The 22,842-nt window shown below is 46.9% G+C and overlaps 1 protein-coding gene across 1 annotated transcript in view; it reads right to left on the bottom strand.

Annotated features, from left to right (window-relative positions):
- Nucleotides 1-10,197: 10,197 nt before the first annotated feature.
- The window catches only part of Dusp4 (dual specificity phosphatase 4), a 15,046-nt gene continuing 2,401 nt past the window's right edge, over nt 10,198-22,842 (bottom strand). The window contains exons 2-4 of the mRNA XM_021170252.2: nt 15,522-15,667; nt 14,750-14,969; nt 10,198-13,707 (exon numbers count right to left, since the gene is read on the bottom strand). Of these exons, the coding sequence (XP_021025911.1) occupies nt 13,322-13,707; nt 14,750-14,969; nt 15,522-15,667 (752 nt within the window). The 3' untranslated portion in view covers nt 10,198-13,321. The remainder of the gene's footprint in view (nt 13,708-14,749; nt 14,970-15,521; nt 15,668-22,842) is intronic.

Here is a 22,842-nt window from a genome sequence, read left to right as displayed (position 1 = left end):
TACTCCTGATCTGGCCTTTATTTTGAGTAGTATTCATCAAATACTTTAGAAAGATCCCTTCTCTCCGTTTTTGAACCATTTCTTCAAAGTTCTTAATATAGTTAGACAAAGAAAACAGAAGTTGAAACCAAAGGCAGTTTGACCTATTTTTTTAGACGCCACTGATAGAGTAACATTTCTTTGTGAAAGTGCTGCTTTTAATGGCATTCGCCAAGTGCACGCCACCGAGCAGAGCCACCCCACTGAGCAAAGCCACGATTTCTTCTGTCCCCTGTGGACCTTAACTGAGTACTGAATTGAATGCATTGCTCTGTATAGGTTCTGCTCAGCTCTGAAGCAGAAGTCACATAAACAGAGGGAAACTATGTGACACACTTAATCATTTCAATTGGAAGGCTGAAAACAATTCTTTTAACTTTTTTTTTTAATGCAAACATATTAAAACTGTGACTGTCTTTGTTTCTCTGGTTCTTGAAATACACATTTCTCTATTTATTAAACTTTTGTTAGCTTGAGCCCAGTGCTAGGACTAGGCATCCAGTCTAGTGTGAATGAATATTCTAGTTATATCTTGAATGAGTTCCTCAAAATGAAGTCAAGAATTAGCCTCAGTTTTCACTTTTGTTGAAGTTTCAATGGCCTGAGCTGGGTGCTTGTGGTTTTGGCTGCGTGTTTAATAGCAACTAGATTACCATACAGAGTTTCAGAATGGGATGTTGGCTCGAGAGCTCTTCTCCTTCCCTCTTTTGTTCCTTTCTGTTAACAAAGGGTTGAAGAAATTGGCATCTGTATAGTTTTAGTAGCTATAATATTTGGCCCAACTGAAATTAGTTTAAAATGCTAAACACGGCTGTGATTTTAATTTAGTAACGAGCTACTGTGGTATAGTAAAACATAAACTGAACGGTGACCCTCCATCACACAGCTGGATTAACCTGGGCCTTACCTTGAGGAGTTCCCTAAACCACCAGGGCTGTGGCTCATGTTCTGAGCTGAGTAGAGACACTGTGTAAGGAAGCCTGCTGTAGTGCTAGTGGTCTCATGGTGACCCACCTATGACAAAATGCACATGAACGAGCTGTTTAAAAAGAACCAGTCCTGAAAAAAAAGAAAAAAATTAAAAATAAATGGTCCGTAGAGCTAATAGGTATTTTCAGAACTTGAAAACCAAAGGTATCCTGAGTGTATTCAAGTTGGCAAAAGGTGATTGCTTAGGATTGCCTTGCACAGCAACATAGACAAGCCCTCTGGAACAGACAAGCCTGGCATTCAGCTGACAGCTGTTTACCTTCTTGTATGTGCATTATGTAGAACTCCTGGCAGGTGTAGAACTAACCCTGCTTCCCAACAGAGCTGCAGAGAGAAGGCAGGTGGCTGCAAGCTCTTCTTCAAGGCCTTTCCCAGAGACCCCACAGTGCCACTTTCCTGTTTTGGCCAGCTTGGATACTTAACTCAGGCATAAACTATAAGTACTCTGGGCACGCCTGCCTGTACCTTTGCTTCTGCCCAGATTGCAAAGCTAGTCTTAGAAGAGTGCTCCTGCGCTTGCCCCATTCACCTTTTTCCTTTCTTCATCACGAGTCTTATATAGGACTCCAGGGGTCCCTTATTTTCTTATCAGAATGGAATGGGGTTGAGTCCTGATGTACTTTCTGCTCAGAAGTCTGCCAGTTTGCTAACAGATGGCAGCATGGAGCCCAGTGTTTCTATGCAAAAACACAATGGCAGTGCAGTCTGGGTTCTAACTCTGCTTTCCCTCCCTCACAGTTAGAGCTCTGAGCAGCCTGAGTAGAGTAACAGCACTAACATGGCCTCGGGAAGGCAGCAGGCTCCTCTGAGCTCCACACTTCTGACTGCACTCATTTCTCTTGGCTGTTGGAATAGTGAAGGGCATTTGGAATGTATAGAGAAATACTTGAATATGGCAAGCAAATAAGCATACATTAACATCTTATTATCCTAGATATTATTACAAACAGATATTAACATTTGTCTAGTGCAGAAAACAGCATTAGAATGCAGTAAATGTCCCAATTTTCTTCTACTGCAATATATTCCCAGTTGCATGAAGGGTGCTTAGGCATTGTTCCCTCTCCCCTTTTAAACAGTCGACGTCTGAATTCCTGTAAATGGCCTTGTAAACCAGTGTGTGTATTTGTAAGCACATCTCGCTGTCTGTCCCTTCACCCATGCACCCAGACCTCACATGTGTGCCAGCCTTCGTCCTGTGTTTCTGTTGGGCAGATCATCTTGCACAGAGTTACAGACTATAGGATCACTCAGCAAATATTCAGAAATGGTGTAAGAATTTTCATGGATCAGAAAGTTGAAGACTGGCCTCTGATGTTAAGGCAGTGACACAGAAATGAGGGTGATTATGACAGTAATATTCAAACAACTGCTGACTACATCCAGCGCATGAAAAAGATCACTTAAAAAATACCGCCCTAAAAACGTGAAGCTGTTTCAGCCAACTGAAGCATTCTGCAGTTAATAGACAACTATGGTTTTCCTGTTTGAAAAAGCCTTATCTATGGCAGAAACTTTTTAACCTTTTCTAATCTAGCAGTGAAATATGAATCCACTTCTTAATATTTGGAATGTGTCGGTGAGTGGGCGTGTATGTTCATTTCATACCTGGTAAGTGTGTTTTATGGGGTATATTTTATAAGTAATATTGTCACATTTAGTGGAGTTGATGTAGCCAGTCAGTTCCAGTTTCTCTCACACAAAGCTCTTCAGCCTCCAGGTCACCTGGTTGGAGTAACACTGGTGGGATTGCCGAACTTGTGTGGGGTTCATAGTATGTGATACTGTGTACAGTTTGAGTGGTGTAGAAGTTGTTTTTAAATCATTTTAAAGTATATACTATGACAGATGAAACTTAAAACTTGTCGGAAGCTGAAGATTTTATTTCTGTGAGATCCAGTGTGGTCAGGTTGTGTGGCCAACTTTATACTTCTTCCAGAATTCTGCAAAATTGAGGTGACACTCACCCCATAAAGACACTCACCCTATAGAGGTAGTTGTCACACACACACACACACCCCACACACACTGTTCACTTCCTAGCTCCTCTCCCCTCCACCTTTCTTTCAGAGTTTGTTCTCATTTTTCAGAATTCTTCTGCTATCCTTCTCAAGTGGCCCTGAATGCCCTTTGTTAGCTCAATTTGGTGATGAGTTATCCGTGAGCCTCTCCCCCAGTGCGTAGGAAGAAAAACTAGAAAATGCCACAGTGAAAGGAAGGCAGGAACTGAGGTTTTTAAAGCTCGTAGCATAGAGCGAGAAGGTGACCGTGCGGTATAGTAGATGTATTCACTACACAGAGCACTGAGACTAGTCATGTGTGTGATGCCTGCTTCTGCTCCCTCCCAGTGTTTTAAGCTCATCTTATCTTTGTGGTAGTAATATTTGTCCTTAATAACCTACAAAACTAAAAGGTACTTTGATTGACAAGGTCTCTCAAGAACTTACAAAGCCAGCTTTGAGGAAATCTAGACTGTTCTGACAACAGCATCTGGAGTTGTAATTGTTGTAATTTTCTTCCTGTACCGTCTCAGTCTGTGTAAATAACCAGTGTAGTGGCCCTTTGGTTTGTTGTTGGTGTTCTTTTCGTTTCCAGTCTCTGTGTGACCCACCAGTGGCAGGGGTTCCAGCTCCACCTTTTTTTTTTTTTTTTGCTTGCAGTTGTCCATCTGTAGGCTTGTCAGACAAAGTACAAGATGCCCAGTTAGATTTGAATTTCAGGCAGTTTTCTAGNTCCATCTGTAGGCTTGTCAGACAAAGTACAAGATGCCCAGTTAGATTTGAATTTCAGGCAGTTTTCTAGCTCAAGTATATTTCATATTTGACATATCTGTGCAATTTTTAAAATGTTCATTAACTTATCTGAAATTCAGATTTTGACTGAATATCCTAGATTTTTGTTTTCTATGTAGTTTTTTTAAACCTGATAGTCCTAGCAATTTGATCACAAAAGGAAGCTCACAGCATGTAAATTCTCTGGTCTTTATAGCGTTCACCTGGAATGGACGACCCTTTTTTTTTTTTTTTTTTTTTTTTTTGCCTTTGCCTTCTACTTATTTCTAAAAGAGGGCATCAAGGAACTTAGCCAGCCTACATGGTGGGGTTCTATTTAAAACATCTCTGTGATTATATTTAACCTGTAATTGTGCTTTGGCTTAATGTCTACAGTACTTGTAACGGATTAATATTCAATAAAAACATTTTAAAGTACACTGTGTGTAGCATTCAGCTTAAGTGTCTCCTGCTTCTGTCTTGCTTTCTTCTTGTCAGCTTGACCCTCTGCAGCTGCAGCCCAGACCTAACATGTCAGAACTGACAGCTCTCCTTTCCTCTTCTAGTGAGAGCGCAGTTTGAAGTTCCTTAGCACCGGTAAGCCCACTGGGAGCCATGGAAACAGCAATAGCAGGAGACACTTGAGGATAGTCTCCCTGAGGCCAGCACGGTTGGAGGAGAAAGGTCCTTTGCATGCCGAGGGAAACACTCAAGATGTAACACCACTCAGTGTAGCTTACTAACCTGCAGTCCCAGCACTTAGGATGCTGAGGTAGGAGGGTCAGGAGTTTCAGGCCAGTCTGGCTTACATAGTAAGACCTACCACCTCGTCCCCAAGGAACAAAGGACTTTCCCACCTCCCACCGACCGGTGCTCTCTCCACATGTGATCTTGAAGCTGGGCGAGTATCTGTAACTTGTGTACCAGAAGGATCATGAGAGTTCCAAACATAAGGATCGTCATAGTTTGCGTGAACCTGTAAGGTGTGCAGACTGGGCTATGGAAGGTGCTGGTAGGTAGAGTGTACCGAGGGCACAGACAAGGAGAAGCAATAGGGAATTGTGAGCTGCAGGCATTTATGGAAGTGTTTTTATACTAGGAAAGTCAAGGTCTTTGGGCCATTTGTGTAGAACCCATGTCCAGGTGGACAGACATGGGGACATCTTACTGGGTGGTAAATTCTAAAGCTGCAGCGGTTTCTCCTGAGACTGGCCCTTTGTGTAAAGTGCCGTGGGCCACTAGGGGTCCAGCTCTGAGTAGTCCTGGCCTAGTGAGATCTCAGCTTGACGTTCCTTAGCACCTAGATAAGCCCACGTGGGAGCTGTGGAAATATATCAGTAGCAGGAGAAACTTCAGAAAACTTCATACGTAACCATGGTCATGGCCTGGTGTCTAGAAATTTTGCTTTCAGGGTTTTTTGGGTTTGTTTTTTTTTTTTTTTTTTCATTTGTGTCTCTTTGTGCTCTGTGTATGCTGACACTAACCAACCCCAAAAAGTCCTTTTAATCTCCATTTCACAGATGAAGATAAGATGGCAAAATAATTTGTCTATCAGATTCCCTTCCACTGTAGAGCCTAAGTAACAGCCATTGTATGCTGACCCTGGTTTACGTGATGCGCACCCCAAGAACCCTTCCTTTCGGTTCTGTTAGGCGGGAGGGGATGGTCATACCTGGGCACCACATGGCAAGTACTGTGAAGTGAACAGCTTGGAACTCCAGCAGCTCAGGATTTAATCATTGATAGCTTGACCGTGTGTGCGTGTGCGCATGTGTGCGTGTGTGTGTGTGTGTGTGTGTGCGTGCGCGCGCGCGCGTGTGCGCATGTCTGTGTGTGTGTGTGTGTGTGCGCGCGCGCGCGCGTGTGTGTGTGTGCGTGTGTGTGTGTGTGTGTGCGCGCGCGCGTGTGTGTATGTCTGTGTGTGTGTGTGACTCAGGAGGAGGTGCAGATGCTTCCTAGGGCAGAGGAGGTGGCTCTGAGGAAAGCCAAAGGGCCCAGCTGTGGGCTGAGCCTGGTTTTAACACCCAGAACCCATGTAAAAAGCAGTGATGTATGTAATGCTGGTACTCCCAAGAGGAGAGAGAAATGGAGACACATAAGTCCCCCCAGAAGCTCGCAGGTATCATCCTGGCATTCACACACACATGAATGTACACACACACACACACACACAAGAGGGTTTTTTAAAATTCACTTGCTAAACTGGATTTGTTTCTTAAAGGAAATTCCAGCCAAAACAAATGCCATGAATCTAAGGAGAAGTGTTGTCTTTGGCACGGATTTTGAAAACTGCGTGGTGGTGGGCTGTGGATTGACCTTACATTCTAGAAAGACACTTTGTTCCCACTGAGGTGTATCCCCAGGGTCGGCAAGTTTTGCTTTCCCAAGACAGGGTTTCTGTGTAGCCCTGGCAGTCATGGGTCCCCTTGTGAGCCAGGCTGGCCTTGAACTCAGAGATCTGCCTGCCTCAGCCTCTGGAGTCTTGGGATTAAAGGGTCAGTGTGAACTTTTTAAACTTCTTGTTGCCTACAGTGCTATGGTGATTGTGGCCCAGTGTGTCAGGTTAGAGCCAGCATGTTCTCCTTAGAGTGCTTATAACCCTTTATCATTGGCCTGGGTCACTCTAGCTTTATCATCATAAGGCCAAAGGAGCATAAGTTAAAAGCTGGCACAACCAGTTAAGTCAGCGAGTATGGAACATGTTGATTTTATTTGTTAGGTTTATTCTTTTCCTGGCACAGAATTGATTTATACAGTAGGGCCGAACAGCTTTACCATTCTGCAGGTAAATGAAGTATCCAATATGAGGAAGTTGGTATAAAACTGGTATGGAAAAGAGGACTGGGAGCTGTGGAGAGGATGCCGGGAAGGAAAGCAGGGTGTGCGATGCACCACTAAACCTTCAGAATTCCAAAGCAAGTTCTATGAAAACCATTTGCCTCTACTCCTCTGTTAAGCGGGAAGACTGTCTGCACAAGTTATTTCATCGTTTTACCCAGATGATGTGTGATACGATACAGTGGTACGAACTGGATCCTTTTGGAGTGTCAGTGTCTCCAGGGTACTCCCCAGTTCCCAGGGACTCCGGGTGCAGCAGGGATCCTGACCTACATCACAGGAAAGGGCACAGGCAGAGGCTGGGAGCAGGCATTAAAGATGCTCACTGAAGTCTCTTCCTGAGCTCTTCGATGACCATCGTGGCTTTCGAAGCACATCAAGCCCAAGGCGTTAGGAGCACTGGCTGATCTCTAAAGGGATCTGATGCCCTCTTCTGGCGTGCAGGTCTACATACAGTTACTTATAAGAATTGACCTTTGTAATGAGAATATCAGGTGTTTATGAGATGCATTTCAGTTTACAGATGAGCAGATAGTGCCAATAAAGCTTATAAGGTCAGAAGAATGTAAGACATTTCGACCTTACGTGTGAAGGGTTAGCTGCTTTAGCTTTTTTCATTTGATGCACATTGGTGGTTTTGCCTGCATGTATGTCTATATGAGGTTGTCAGATCTTGGAGTTCATTGTGAATTGCTATGTGGGTGCTGAGATTTGAACCCAATTCCTCTAGAAGAGCAGTCAGTGTTCTTAACCACTGAGCCAGCTCTTCACCCCATGTTTTAGTAGTCTCGTTCTAGTACTCTTTTTTTTTTTTTTTTTTTTTTTGGTTTTTCGAGACAAGGTTTCTCTGTGTAGCCCTGGCTGTCCTGGAACTCACTTTATAGACCAGGCTGGCCTCGAATTCAGAAATCTGCCTGCCTCTGCCTCCCGAGTGCTGGGATTAAAGGTGTGTGCCACCACGCCCGGCCGTTTGGTCATGTTGAAATTCTTGGCTTTCAGTGGTTTTTGCTTAGTTCAGTTGTTTTTTGTTTTAATGTAGATCCAAAGTGAGGGGCTGCTCCTTTTGGTGATTGCCTCATTAGGACAGTGAGAGATGTCTGAGGGGGTCTGTCCGAGCAGCCAGTTTGCCCAAAACACTACACTACAGGATGAAAATGAGGTGCCAGCTCTGCCATCTGGAGTCGCAGCCTGGCTCTGCGACTTGCTAACCAGAGGATCTGCCTCTGCTGAGTCGCCTCCATTTCTCATCTTTAAAACGAGCATTCTTACTGTCTCGTAGAATTGATAACTAAATGGCCTTTTTCATTTAATCTGAAAACCGCCTCTGCTCCCAATCTCAGTCTCCAGGAAAAAAAGCACAGTTGCCTAGAAAAGGGGGTTAGAAGAAGGCAATCTATATAACTGTCTAGGACCCCACTCTAGTCGTTCTCAGCCAGACCAGAGTCCAGGGAGCTGCCAAGGTACAACAGATTCAAGGGACATCAACCTTCAAATTCTGGTTGCTCCTCACTGACGCAGTAAGGGGGAATAAGTCCCAGGGCTTTAGTGGTGCCAGAGGAACCTTCCTGCTAGTCCTGAGCTGACTGCGTGGGTCAGGTTCTCCAGTGTTCTCATACTGAGTGCAGCTGGGTGAGTCAGCCATGTAGGCAAGTCAGCTTGCTTTGAAACGTAAGGAGGGAAGGGATGGTTAGCTCCATGAATCAAAAGGGAGTGCTTTTTCTGGGGGAACTAGTAGGGGGGTACCATGTGACCACTCAAGGTAAGGTTGAGTCAGCTTCTCACTGAAGGAAGTTTTTAGAAAATATCAGTGCACAGATGAACACGTGTGTGTGTGTGTGTGTGTGTGTGTGTGTGTGTGTGTGTGCGCTTGGGCATGCAAGCCAAGGGTGCACATGTGGAAGTCAGAAAACTGGGTAGACTTGGTTCTCTCCTTCCTACCTCAGGGCATCGGGCTTTTGGAGGGTTTCCTGCCAAACCATACTGCTAGGTGGGCTGCTTTTACAAAGAGACCGAGTGCATGATGCCTGGACTCAGGACTGGCTCCTGGGGCTGGAGGCATCCCTAGGGAACAAACACTCCCTAGGGTGCACAGACCTCTGTGTCTTGTCTCTAACCCCTTTCTCAGTGCTTTTTCTTATCTGTTGAACAGACCCGGTTCCCGCTACCAACCATCTCCCTGCGAGCTCCCTTTTCCAATGGGACAGCTCCCGGACATCCGTTGATTTTATTTTTTTATTTTTTTTTTCCGTTCAGAAAAGTTCCTCTGCCTCAAAAATTAAATGTTTCTTTTTTCCTTCTACCTCAAAGTTGGTATTATGAGAGTTCAGGAGATAGTTAAGAGGCAATCCAACCAGTCCCTATAACAGGGAGGTAGCAGATGTGTCCTGTCCACTCAATGCACTGTTAAAAGAGAAAGACTTAAAAGACATCTTACCTTGATTTCCTGCCTGAGGTTTCCTCCACATTTATTCCTCTGAATGAAATATGTTCTTCCCCAAAACCCAGTAAGAGTTCCTGAGCTATGTTACTTTATAAAGCATAACTTGCCCCCCTCTTATCCATGAACATACAATATGCCGTTTTCCCACAGTGTGTGAGTTACCTCTTGTCCATGATATGGGCACATCTTACCCGTCCCTACAAGTTTATTGTAGGCATTTTATCTTTACATTTTCATTTTAAAATAGATTTCTGTTGGGGCTCTTGAGATTGCCCAGCAGTTAACTGCACTGGCTGCTCTTCCAAAGGTCCTGACTTCCATTTCCGGCAACCACATGGTGGCTCACAGCCATCTGTAATAGAATCTGATTCACTTCTGCTGTGCATGAAGGAAGAGTACTCACATACATAAAAACAGAATTTGTTTACTGGTATTTCTGTATGGGAAAGGGACTTTTTTATAATTTTGTAATTACTGAATTTTCTTATTAGACTGGTGTCTCCAAGGCTGTTTATAATAGTGGGAAAGTATTACTATTTACAGTTTGGGAGAGCCATACCAATGCAGTCAGATAAATGAGTGGTTCAGCATGTGGTTTTGCAAACCATACCTTGTTTCCTCACTCTAGCCTTGAAGCTTTTAATTGCTTATTTTCCAGTCCCAACAGACTAGGAAGCCAGTACAATGGCCCCTGAGTCTTTGAGCCTCAGACCCTGAGTAGTAATTTCTCACACGTTCTTCTCTTACGGCCCTCTTTGCTCACGGTCTCATGCAAACACCGGCCTCTCCCCTTGAATCTCTCATCTTCATCTCCTATTTTTCCTACAAGGGAAAAGATGCCCAATGCTCTGCGAGGTACCAGCCCCCTCACCTGCCTCCCAGGGCTCTGCCATGCACTGGTCTCCAGGGCAGGTGCTAAGTGGGCAGAATTACCCAAGGGCTCGGTCCCTAACAGCAGGATGCTTGCCAGTGAGAGTCCACAAAAGCAGAACTGGTTGAAAATGTATTTATTTTTCTTCAAATGATCTTTTTTCAAGCAATAAATAAAAACAGACATGTTTGACTCTTCTAAAAAAAAAAAAAAAAAAAAAAAAAACAAAGAACCTCCAAAAAAAATACAAGCATATCAAATGTAGAAATGACACCACTCAGAAAGATGGGGCTATTTACACAAGTTACAAGTATTGCATTGTTATCTTTCTGAAGTCCCTTGAATGATTTGTGAGCTCTAAGGGGTGGGGCACTAGNAGGAGGACTTCAAAACAGACACATACTTTCTCCATCTTTCTTGCAGACAAAGTTTAAGGAGATAACATCAACATCCAGACACTATATTGAGCTCACTCACAATACTCCACAAACCTNGTTCTCATTCAGGGGCTTGCCTCAGAGAAACCACCTCATCCCTCAGCTGGCTTGTGGAGAGCAAGACCACACTGACACCATTACAAAGCCCTACTGGAAACGTCTGTGTCACAAGCTAGAGAAGACCTGCCTTTCACCATAGTGAAGCAATGGCGTCTCCAGGACTTGGCTGTACCAGTGACAGCCCATAGGAACAATGTAACATATTGGCATCCGGGTCCCACCCACACAAGTCCTGGTTTATTTGGTCAAGGGTCACCTAGCTATGAGGAGTTTAAAGGCTACCCAGGTGACAGGATGAACCCATATGATTGTTATTATTGCCACAGACTTCCTTGGCCATTGCCCAGTCCCCTTCCCCTTGGGAGTAACTACCAAATCTTCCCTTCCTCCTGCTGTCTTCCCAAGGACTCTCAATTCCTTCCCATGGCTTCCCCAGAAGCCAAGAACTGAAAGCCAAGAACCAGGGCACAAGGTCTCAGGGCGAATGGAGCAGAGAGCTGCTGCTAGCTACCTGCTCGCCTGTGCTTCAGCCCTCAGTCTCACAAACACTATATGGATGATGGAGCCAAGATCCCCAGGGAGAACTGAGTGTCCCTCACTCTTGGGCAGATACTCAACAGCCTTCTGACATTCCAAAACTTCCCATCACCAGAAATCAGCTCACGGATGGGATACTGAAACTAACTAACCATGAGGAATGACAGGGTCTTCACTAGCGCTATTGCAGAAACTTCTGGAGAGCTTTAAGGTGTGCCCCCCCACCCCCCTTTTTTTTTTCAATCAAACCAATGTCCTATTTCTAAGAGTTTTGGATCTCATGCTGTTATCAAGTACAAAGAAAATTACTTTATAAATAGCCCCTTGACACTGTCATAGGAGGTTTGAATTAGGAAGCAGGGGAGGGACATTTGGAGCTCCCAATGCCTGTGTCGTTGGGATCCAGTCTGGGAACTAGGACACATTTGGCAAACACTCATCTAGAAAGTGAATGGAGTCTACAAGCTATCTGCTCTCCAGATGCCCTCAACATTCTCAGAGCTCAGGACTTGACTAGCTACAGAGCTCATTTAATCTAATTCTTCACCAAACATGAAACGGCTGCCAAGAAGGCAGGGGGGTAAAAATATCGGACCATCCAACTAGGCAAAGGCAGTCCGCCATCGGGGAAGCTCGGCCCCGCTATGCCTTCAGCCAAGCCTTGGACAGTAGGGGAAGCGAGCAGGGCACCCCTCACTTCTCACCCAAAGGCAGAATTTGGCACAGGCCACTCAATCCAAGTTCTACCAACACAGGTTCACATTTCATGGAAGGAAAAGCCAGGAACCCAGGCGTGTCTGGGGTTCTGGATGAGAAAGCTTTCCATCACCACGTGACATGGAGGCTTGAAGTTACATTTCTGCTCAAGGTGTGGGGGAGGGGGGACGGGGACCAAGCTAATTTCTGCCAAGTCTGCAGTGACCTCTAATCTGACACACCATCACAAAACTTGTCCCCCAATACTACAGACAAAACAGGTTCCCTCCCCTACCCCTCACATTCCCCCTAGAAAACACACTTATTCCTCCAAAGCCATTCCTCCACTTGGAAAGTCTCCTTTAAAATGGTGTTGGCCCAGTTAGAACCCAACATGGCTCCTAAGTCACCCAATATCAGTAAAACAGGAGCTGGCATCCAGCCCCACACCTTCTTTTCTCTCACCCTTCCAGACTTTTAGGAGGCCCAAGTCAGGCATATGTGTATCTTTTTATTCAAAAGATGTCCTATTTCTAAGAGGACATCTCTTAGATGATGGGAGGGCGTTTCAGTGTATTCACCAGACAGGGATTTTGTAACAAGAATTTCTTCGTATGTATACTTCAAGTAAACTGCTAAATCTGAAACACCCAATGTAGCCGAGAGAGGGAGATTCGTTTTTAGTTCATCTTCAGTGATCTGGTTCTGATCTGGCCTTACCAAATGATTCACGGCAGGAAAATCTGAACGGCACCCAGTTTTCCAGGAGCACCTTGGTAAAGATGGCGTTTACCACAGACCAATAGCCAGATCCTAGGCCAAGTGGGAAGAAAACACTCTATCCCCAGCCAAACGGACCGCTGGAGAGAAAAATCTCACATGGCTGGGTCAGTGGGCCCAGGGGCCAGCTGCAAAAGCGACTAACCTTTTTCCTTGCATGTCATCCTGCGTGCGATGGTAACCATGGCGACCACCTACCCGCCGCTCCTCTCACTGCCCGCACACCTGTGTGTTTCTCTGCTCGACTGTGTGACCTCAACAGAAATATCTCCCAGGGTCACTAGACTCCCGCACACACATGCTGAGGTTCTCAATATGCATTAAACAGTTAGTGATTATCCAGTTGACGACTAAGTATACTACTGTGGCCTAGAAGGATCTAGAACAAAATTCCTGTGAGTTCAACGACAGGGAACAGACACACAGAACCAGGCACTTTCCTGGCAAACTCATTTTTTCCCCTCTTTCCTTTCCCTCTCCACTTAATAAAAATTGGTTGCGCACATTTGCCAGGATCTGTGGGGTTTCATAACTTTCAAGCTTGATTGCTTTTTTAAAAATAATAATAATAATAATAATGAGGTAAATTTCTACCTGCAAAGTAAAAACTGACACAGAAACCAAGTCTTCTCTGGCAGCGGAAACCGCCGTTATTGCTTATGCTGGAGTGTTTAGTTGTTTTTGTTTTTAATGTGTATTCAAAGTCGTTATTGCCATCCTAGCTGGCCCTGTGGTTGGCCAAGGAGAAATGGAGGCGGAGCCTGGTCACCTGGTCCCCCACTGGTCAGTCCCTATTCGCTGTTCACAGGTGGCTGGCGACTGGCTGGGGGCCGACTCTGGACTTGGCATCCAGAGACGAGTCCTAACAGCTGGGGGAGGTGGTGATGGGGCTGTGCAGGTACGGCAGGTTACTGGGGGCCGCGTGCACGCCCACGGACACAGGGAAGCTGAAGACGAACTGTGAGGTGGGGGTCGGGGTGGCCTTTCCCCTCTCCCGCAGGGGCCCAGAAGGGCTGGCAGCCTCGGCGGCGCAGGACGTGGTGAGCACCTGAGACTCGAACTGCAGCAACTGGCCCATGAAGCTGAAGTTGGGCGAGATGATGCTCCGGCGCTGCTTGACGAACTCGAAAGCCTCCTCCAGCCTCACCCGCTTCTTCATCATCAGGTAGGCCAGGCAGATGGTGGCTGATCGGGAGATGCCGGCCTGGCAGTGAACCAGCACTCGCCCTCGGCAGTCCTTCACTGCGTCTGGGGCAGAAAGTGGCATGTGATTAGGGACCTTGGTGGGCTTCAGGAAATCGCCACTAGCAGGTGCATGTGACAGAAGCCAAGACATTGTCATGAACACGAACACACACACAGTGGGATGAGGGGCGCTACTATGGGAAAGTCAGCTACGCTAGACCGAGGATAGAGACAGGGTATCCCACTCAACCCAGTGGGTTTTGTTGTCGTTTTAGATTTATTATTATACATAAGTACACTGTAGCTGTCTTCAGACACACCAGAAGAAGGCGTCAGATCTCATTACAGATGCTTGTGAGCCACCATGTGGTTGCTGGGATTTGAACTCAGGACCTTCGGAAGAGCAGTGAATGCTCTTGACCGCTATGCCATCTCTCCAGCCGCCCCCCAACCCCCCCCCCCACCTCGTGTATCTTTTAAACAACAGAAAGATTTTTTTTAAAGCAGGGAAGTCACATGGCAGAGCCATCAGATCAAAGAGAACAGTGACTCCAGTTTCCTCCCGACTTCCTCACCATACAAAAAGCCTTACTTTGTACACACGTGTACACTTTCCATTTGAGGAAGTGACTGGCTCTCCAGCCAGGCCTCAATAATGACTTCCAATTCCCACCACACAAGTGTGCCCTCCCCCCCGCCCCATGAGTGGCCTGGGCCTTTCTAGTATTTCAGTTGAAATCCCCACAGGCACACTGTGGTGGGAGTTGGGGTGCAGAGGGGAAGACCATGAAACCTACAGGACGGGCAGCCATGCTGAGGAAGAGATTAGCTAGGGGCAGGCCCTGAGGGTTGATAACCTGGCTTGGCTTCCTGGGGGCACCAGTCACCACCAGGTCTTCCCCACAATGACAGACTACATTCTTCTTAAACTGCAAGAGTCAATCAATCCCACCCTTTAGTTGGTTTTTAGGTTTTTAATCAAATATTTGGTGAGAGCAATGACAAAATACAAGGGGAGTGTCACAGCCTGCGCCTAACACCTAAAATCCCCACCAGCAGTCCCTGGGTTCCCCCCTGGTTCCCCTGAAGTTGGAGGGCAGCATACCGATGTACTCGATGGCTTCCATGAACCAGGAGCTGATGTCAGCCTTGTGGTTGTCTTCGACGGGGATGCACTTATACTGGTAATGACCCTCAAAGTGATTGGGACAGTCTGAGGAGACATTCAGGAGGGCCGTGATCCCCAGGGCGTCCAACATGTCCCTGCGGGCAGCATGGTAGGCACTGCCGAGGTAGAGGAAAGGGAGGATTTCCACGGGCCCCCCCTGCAGCAAGAAGAAGCAGAAAGACATAGGCAAAACATGAGTGACGCAGGGCTGAAGTGCTGGAGCCAGGGACGGGAAGACATTCCACAGTGGCTTTCTAGGGCCTGGGGGAGGGGGGGGTACTGACAGGCAGAGATTTTCTGGCTCTTCCTTCCCGGGCTTGAGTTCAGTGCAACTCCAGGGGGCAGAGACAAGGTCTGGTCTGGTCTTGTGGGCACCAGCCAGCCACCTTCCCATGACAACCCTGGCAGTACACTGACTGACCATGAGGCACACTCGGCCACACTGGGAGTTCACACTGCTGATGGATCTGTTTGGCTGCGTTACATCTACAATGAACACATCTGAGAATAGATGTCTCAGGCTAGGAGAGATAGATGGTAGCGTGATGGGATACTTTATGGACAGAAGCGGTGAACTCTTCATCCCTGGTCCATCGGATGGGAAGGGTGGGTGGGCATGTATGTATGTATGTATGTATGTATGTATGTAGAGTAGCTCAGGCGGTTCCTTCGTGTTCTCCTGCACTGCACTGAACTGGGGCACACATACCTGGTCGTGCAGTGGGGTCCCACAGGAGCTGCAGCCCAGATCCAAGGACTCATTGGTGCTGGGAGGTACAGGGGGTGGGATGGCGGCCAGGGTCTTGGTTTTAGAGCAGAATTCTGGGTATTCAGAAGAAAACCTCTCATAGCCACCTGTAAAGAAGAAAAGCGTTTCTGTTTAGTGGAGACGCGGAGCCAGAAAGAAAGGAGGAACAATCCCACCAGGCTAAGGGGAGCTTACGCCACTAGGTGGCGCTGTGGGTCTAGAGATAATGACGGCCGGAGCATTTTCTCAGAGGTTTGTTGGGTCGGAGAACAGAGGACAGTATCAAGGAAGAAAGGATGCTAGGGACTTTCCGGGCAGAGATAAAAATACACAAAGAAAAATGTACACACGGATGTGCCAGAAGGGTTTTCTAGAGTACCACCACGTACAAAGAGGGACCCATGAGCACTTAGCACTTAGACAGCCAGCAAACCAGATGTGTCCTCCTCTGGCCTAGTGAGGATTCCTGCCATCACCAGTCCCTTCTGATGCGGGAAAGAATCCGAGGTGGGGACTAAGAATACCCTGCCAGGAGCCCTTCCTTCAGTTGGAGCAGACACCACAAGCACTGTCTTTACCAACAGGATCACAAACAAGAGGAAAATGACTTCCAACACACAAGCCAACCCTGCCACACAGGTTGGAGCAAGGAAGGGTTTTTATGACCTGAGTGTGGATGAGGAGCCTGGCAAAGGTTATCATTGTGTCTTCTGTGGAAGGAAGGGTTTTGTGACAAAGATAGTGCCAGTTGTCTGGTACAGCTGGGTGCTGTTCCACAAAGATCTGAGGCCAAGATGTAGAACAGTAGGAACCTCCAGGACTAGAAACTATTAGCAATTCAAAAACATCCTACCCGTCAGGGATCAATCAACCACTCTCACAGAGGTACCCACACAATGGGCTAAAAGGGTAGGTGCGTATGTAGGTGGCTCGCTCCTTCTCTGTGCCCGGCCCCGCTAGAAAGTCACCTCTGGCACTGTGCCTTCCAGCTGTTCAACTAAAGGGGTGACATGTGACCAGTTTAGTCAAGTGCCAGGCCCCTAAATCCCGACCCTAGAAAACTGCTTCCTGCTGCTTCTAAGATAAAGAACTCTCGGCCACATCACAGGGCTTTCAGAAGCAGGGAACCCATTTTTTCCTCTCTGACCGGAGGTTTGGCTTGCTCTCTGCCCGCTCCCTCCGGATATAAAAGGATATCTCTGTGGTCAAAGTTCTTCCTGCTGAGTCACAATGACCAGCCTCCCGAGGCAGAAAAGCCTGCAGACCTGGTGATGCCAGCTATGGATATTCATGGGCTCAGTGGCCACAGCACCCAAGGGGCAGGACTCCCTCTCCCTCCCATTATAAATCCTTCTTCTTAAAGCAGGCCGAAAAGGCTGGGATGAGAATCTGAGGGATCAAGAAGCAATAAAGGTCTGTCACCAAAAGCCCTTGGTTCCTACCAAGAAACTCTGGCCCACAGTCTACACCTTCATTAGCAAAGCTCATTTGCCCTTAGGTGTGCTTACAGACTTCAAATTTTTAACCCCCCATTTGTTTATTAACATCCTTTTAAGCAATCAAAACTTAAAAAAAAAAAAAAAAGTGAACAGTAGTCCCTGACAAAATGCTTTCCACCCAGGAAACAGGCACAACCTGTCTCACTTAAAAAAATAAAGGGGGTGGGGCACGGCAGCCCAGATTCCAAGGTCACAATGCAGGACTCTCCAGACAGCCTCCCGGCAGAAGAAAAAGTTCCCACCCTTCCCTTCATAGAGAGGGTACAGGACCCGCTGGCCTGAAGGTCCTTTCTGGACTCTGCAGACAGATTCCATCCCAGCCTTCTGAGTCATCAACTGTGCGCCCACCCTACTTCCGCCCTCCTCTGACCTCTGTCACAGCCCCCTGCTCCTACTCGGTAAGTGATTAATCTCCCCTGGCACAGAGTTCCTGATCCAGGCACCTTTTGTCTTTGGGAAGCTGCGGCTGGTTTCTATGAGGACAAAGGGAGGGGGGCTGTGCAGGAAGGTCACAGGTGAGTACAGGTGAGTTGTTACCCACATAGAGGAAGAAACTGAAAAGTCCTTGCCTCGCCTGGCCATGCCGCTCGCTGTTAAAGCCTTTTGGATGAATCCTGAGTTACTAAGAACTGAAATACCCCAAACAGAGGGCACTTACTTCCTGTGCGTCGAGCAGCCCCTGTAGAACGTGTGAAGTGCACCAGAGTTAACACACACAGCACACAGCCACCTGGGGTCTCACAGGCAGGTTAAGGACAGGGGCCAGCATTCACCGTGGCCAGCTTGAAGCCAGACTTACCATCAGGAGCGCCTGCACATTCAGACTAGGCATTCCCTTGGGAACACTGCCACATGCCCATGGGTGGTTCCAGAGGGTGCTGGCAGCGATACTCCTGCCCAGACACTGGCTTCTAGTGAGCTTTAGAGGCCATGACCCGCACTTCACAGAAGAGAACCGAGTAGTACTGTGTGCTCATTTTTTTAAAAGCGTGTCCGTTTAGAGAAGGTCCAAAGGGGCCCATGTGACCTTTCTGATCATGATGTAAACTTACTGGGTCTGGTTATATTGTCACAGGGGGCGGGAGGTAGTCCCCACTTTGTAACCCAGGCTGGCCTCGAACTCACGGTAATCTTCCCACCTCAGACTTCCCACTCCCCATATGCTGGGATTACAGGTATGAAATGCACATGCAGAGAGAGAGAGAGAGAGAGAGAGAGAGAGAGAGAGAGAGCTCTTATTTCTCAGTGTGTAGGGAAAGCTGCCTTAAAATGTTTTCCTCTCAGGCCCTCCTAGCTAGTAGCCCCATCTTCATGCAAGTACCATAATGGCCACAGCACCTCTGTAGGTAAAGAACCAGGTTCAGACGACCCAAGTTTTATCCAGAACTTAATTCCACACAGAAGGGGCCAGGTTTTCACTGTACCTCCTGCATATGTCCAAAAGTGGAACCGGGACATGACATATGAATCAGATGGTCAGTCTGGGCCTCTCCAAGGCATTGGGCATCTTCTGGATAAAATGTCATAACATGCCAGGCAGTGGTAACGCATGCCTATAATCCCAGCACTTGGGAGGCAGAGGCAGGCGGATTTCTGAGTTCGAGGCCAGCCTGGTCTACAGAGTGAGTTCCAGGACAGCCATAGCTGTCCTGGAGAAACCCTGCCTCAAAAAGCCAACCCCTCCCCCCCAAATCATAACATATACCAATGAATTTCGGCCTGTTTTTCCTATGTCCTGTTGAATGTAAGTAATTTCATAACAGATTTCTTAAAGGTCTTATTTAATAATATACTTCCTAAGATTGGGGTTGTGTAGCTCAGTGGTAGAGTGCTTTATTAAACAACATGTCGATTCCTAGCACTAACTAAATAAATAAACAAATAAATAAATATCAGCCCGGTTTGCTGCTGCACGCCTTTAATCACAGACACTAAGAAGGCAGAGGCAGGCAGCTCTCTTTTGAGTTTGAGGCCAACCTGATCTACAAATGGAGTTTCAAGACAGCCAGGGCTGTTATACAAAGAAACCCTGTCTTGAAAAAAAAAACAAAAATAAAGATAAATAAATAAATAAACATCAAAGGATAAAGAACTTATTTCCTGTGCTTATTGCCTTTCAACCTGTAAGTCAGAAATGGAAACTTAGGCCTGGCCTTCAAGGGCAACTATATCTCCAGTTAACTCCATGGCTCACCTTCGGGATATAAACCATGACCACAAGGGGCTGCTCCTAGCTATAACTCCTCCACTCTAGTGGGCTGCCAGGCCAGCAGCCGGGAAGGGAGTGGAGATCATATACACATGTGAAAGTGCTTTACAAGGGCCCTCTGACCACCATAATAGGGTTCCTAGAGGGGAGTTGCTCGGGTAGTGCCTATGGCGGGGGAATTTTAATGGGGCTGCCACTTTCCCTATATCCGATCAGTCAATATTGAGACTGGGTCTCGCTCTGGCCCAGAAAGGAAGTCTAGGTCGTCTGAAGGTCGTAAGTCTTTGGGGACTTCACTTTAAACAGTCTTCAGATGACCTAAGTGAACTCCTGATCTTAGAATTCCCAAGTCAGAGAGCCTGTCCTTCCCAGGTCACTTGGCCTAACCTCCTAAGGAATTGATTCTCAACCTGGTGGTCTTGACCCTTGGTGGGAAAGTTGAAGGACCCTTTTACAGGGTAGCACAACAGAAATCCTGCATATCAGATATTTACATCATGATTCATAACTAACAAAATTAGTTATGAAGTAGCAATGAAATGATTTTATAATTGGTGGCCATCACAACATGAAGAACTGTATTAAAGGGTGGCAGCATCAGGAAGTTGAGAACCACTGCCCTAAGGCCTTGCTTGGGAACTAGATCTTTCTTGCAGTCCCACCCAGGCCTCCCACCCTAACTGCTCTGTCCAGCAGACTGGCTTCTATCACAGAGTCACTTGACTTCCGGCCATGTTCCCTCTCTCTGACAGGAACTGGCTCTTGAAGGAAGGAAATTAGCTATCCAGTTTTACAGGTTTGGAGTATTTAAAGGGATTTCTTGGCTCTTTAACGACCAACTTTTCCTACAAGATAAGAAGCCCTGATGGTCTTAAAAGATAAAGGAGAAAGTCCTTGGACACCTCGCCCTGTCTTTAGTAACCCTGGTTGACTAGAGAAGTTCATTCACTTGATGCCACAGTTGTATTTTCTCCGTTCCTTGTAACTATGTAGCTAATGCCTAGTAACTATGTAGCTAAATGCTTTAAGGCTTGGGAGTCTTGCTTAAGTAATTGCTTTGGTAATTCTTTTTTTTTTTTTTTTTTAAAGATTTATTTATTTATTATATGTAAGTACACTGTAGCTGTCTTCAGACACTCCAGAAGAGGGCGCAAGATCTCGTTACGGATGGTTGTGAGCCACCATGTGGTTGCTGGGATTTGAACTCTGGACCTTCGGAAGAGCAGTCGGGTGCTCTTACCCACTGAGCCATCTCACCAGCCCTGCTTTGGTAATTCTAACACTCCAACTTTTTCCCTCTCTGGAGCGCTCTGTTCTATTTACAAATAGAAAAAGCCAGAAATCTTCCTCTCTCTGAGTATAAAATGTAGGAGTAAGCAGGCCCCTGAGCTATGCCCTGAGAAGCCTGAGCTATACACTGGGAAAGCTGGAGAGAAGTCCAGAGAAAGAGACGTGCAGGCACCAACAAAGGTCCTGGTGAGCAAGACAGAGTCCTCCACTCAACTCAGGGTCAGACCCAAGATCTAGACAGGTAAGTTGAGGAAGTAGACTGTCTAGATGACTCTATCCCAATAGCTCAAAAACAGCCCCCTGCATAATTTTGCAATCATGTTTGAATAAGAACTTAGGTCATATGGTAAATTCTACACAGGACAGTAGATAAAATTGCACAAAGAAGGTCCTGTGTGAGGAGCAGTTCATGACGCAACTGCCTCAGCCAGCCTCCAAAGTCTGGAGATCACACGCATTTCCCACACCAGGTTGATGATTTGTGATTGGGGATACTGGCATTAAAAAATTATTTCCATTCGGATAAGATTTTTTTTTCTTTTAAAATGCAAGCAAATCTAAAATTCCAACCCAAACATTTACGGAGGTTAAGAATCTGAAACATGCAAACTGAGATAAAATCTGAAAAACTTAAAAATATAAGTTAAAGAATTTCAATGATTTTTTACTCACATAAAGGAAACATTAGATTTCTAGTATGTACCAAAACTTGATCGATGTATAAGATTAACAGTAGTTTAGCAAAGTTTTAATTCTTGCTTTTAAACCCTTGCTTATGAAAAAAAAAATCGTCTTAAGGGACCACCCCCCCAAAAAGGGGGGGAACATCAATTTCTTTTAAAAGGGGGGGGGGCGACAAGCGTTTTGGCCTGGAAGGACATCACTTCTAAAAGGGTTATTTTTATTTTCTCTCCCAAGGTTGGTGGACACCCACTCTGTTTCCACTTGCCTACTGCCTGCCTCCTCACTCCACCAGCAGAAGAGAGCCTTGGGCCAATTCTCTCATATCAAGCCACATTTCCCGGGCGGGATTGGGGGTGGGAGGGAGGTTTGCTTAGTTCCTATGACTGCCCCCTCCTAGAGCAGACATTTCCTTCTTGCTGCCCCCTCTCTACCAAGACCTTTCAATAGCTGGCAGAGAGAAGGAAGGAAGGACGAGGTCATGGCTCAGCACACACATCTACATAAACTAAGGCTGACAAACGCTGATCTCTATACAGGACCACCACACACATACACAAACACACACACACACACACACACACACACAAATTATCGTGTTAGGCTCTTGCTTCCAAGGCCTGCTGAACTTCTGTCTAGAAGAGGGAAGGAGCTGTTCTTGAACAGATGAAAACTAAGCAGTCCAGGCCTATGACCAGGCCTAGATGAGCGTCACCTCAGAGGACAGGGAAGAAGGCCTTTGGCATTTGAGGGGCGTAGGGTGATTGATCCTCCCGGCCCAGTGAGAGAAGGGGGTGAAAACGCGACTTGAAGGAAATGCTGCCTTTCTGTGGGCCAGGCACCCATTATGGATGGGACTGTCATTTTGCCCAGAGGCCATCTGTCCTGTCCAGTCTTACATCAATATTCGCCCTGAAGCATCTCTCAGAACTGGTCTGGCCTCACCTGTCTCCAGATCCGAATCCAGGACCGGTAGAGTGCCGCAAGCCATAGGTTTAACATTAAAAATATGCCTCCCTCCCTAGGCGCTCGGCCGGCCCGGGAGCCCGCACCCAGAAGGAAGCCCAAGGGCTCAGGATCAAGGCAGCTGCCGCTCCAGCTCCAGGGCGGTCCCAGGCGGAATTCCTCCAGGAAGAAAAACAAAACAATCCCTGACTCCACGTGGGACTGAAGTACTCCTGAAGCCAGGGTTGGAAGACATGGGCTCCGACTCTCAATCCAACCGCTGGGCAACCCAGGACAGCCTAGGACTTTCACCCCGAAACAGTTTCACCTTTCCCACCCGCGCGATCTCGATTCGGGGGCCCAAGCAGGACACCCCGCCGAGGGAGGACCCGGGACCTGCGCCTTTCCCAGGCAAGGCTCCGCGGATACTACGTGGGGCCCCGGTGCGGACCGCTGGCTGGTCGCGAGGTCGGGAACCTGTGTTCCTGGCCGTGCTCCTAAAGCGTTTTAGGAAGCCGACTGAGAGACTGGGGCTCGGCTGTAGGAGCCAAAGGCGGTCCTCGAAAAGAAAGAAAGAAAGAAAGAAAGAAAGAAAGAAAGAAAGAAAGAAAGAAAGAAGGAAAGGAAAGGAAAGGAAAGGAAAGGAAAGGAAAGGAAA

Source organism: Mus caroli, chromosome 8 (assembly GCF_900094665.2).
Source record: "Mus caroli chromosome 8, CAROLI_EIJ_v1.1, whole genome shotgun sequence".
Lineage (NCBI taxonomy): Eukaryota > Metazoa > Chordata > Mammalia > Rodentia > Muridae > Mus > Mus caroli.
Note: the sequence above shows the minus strand (reverse complement) of the source record. Positions and strands in the feature narration are given on the sequence as shown.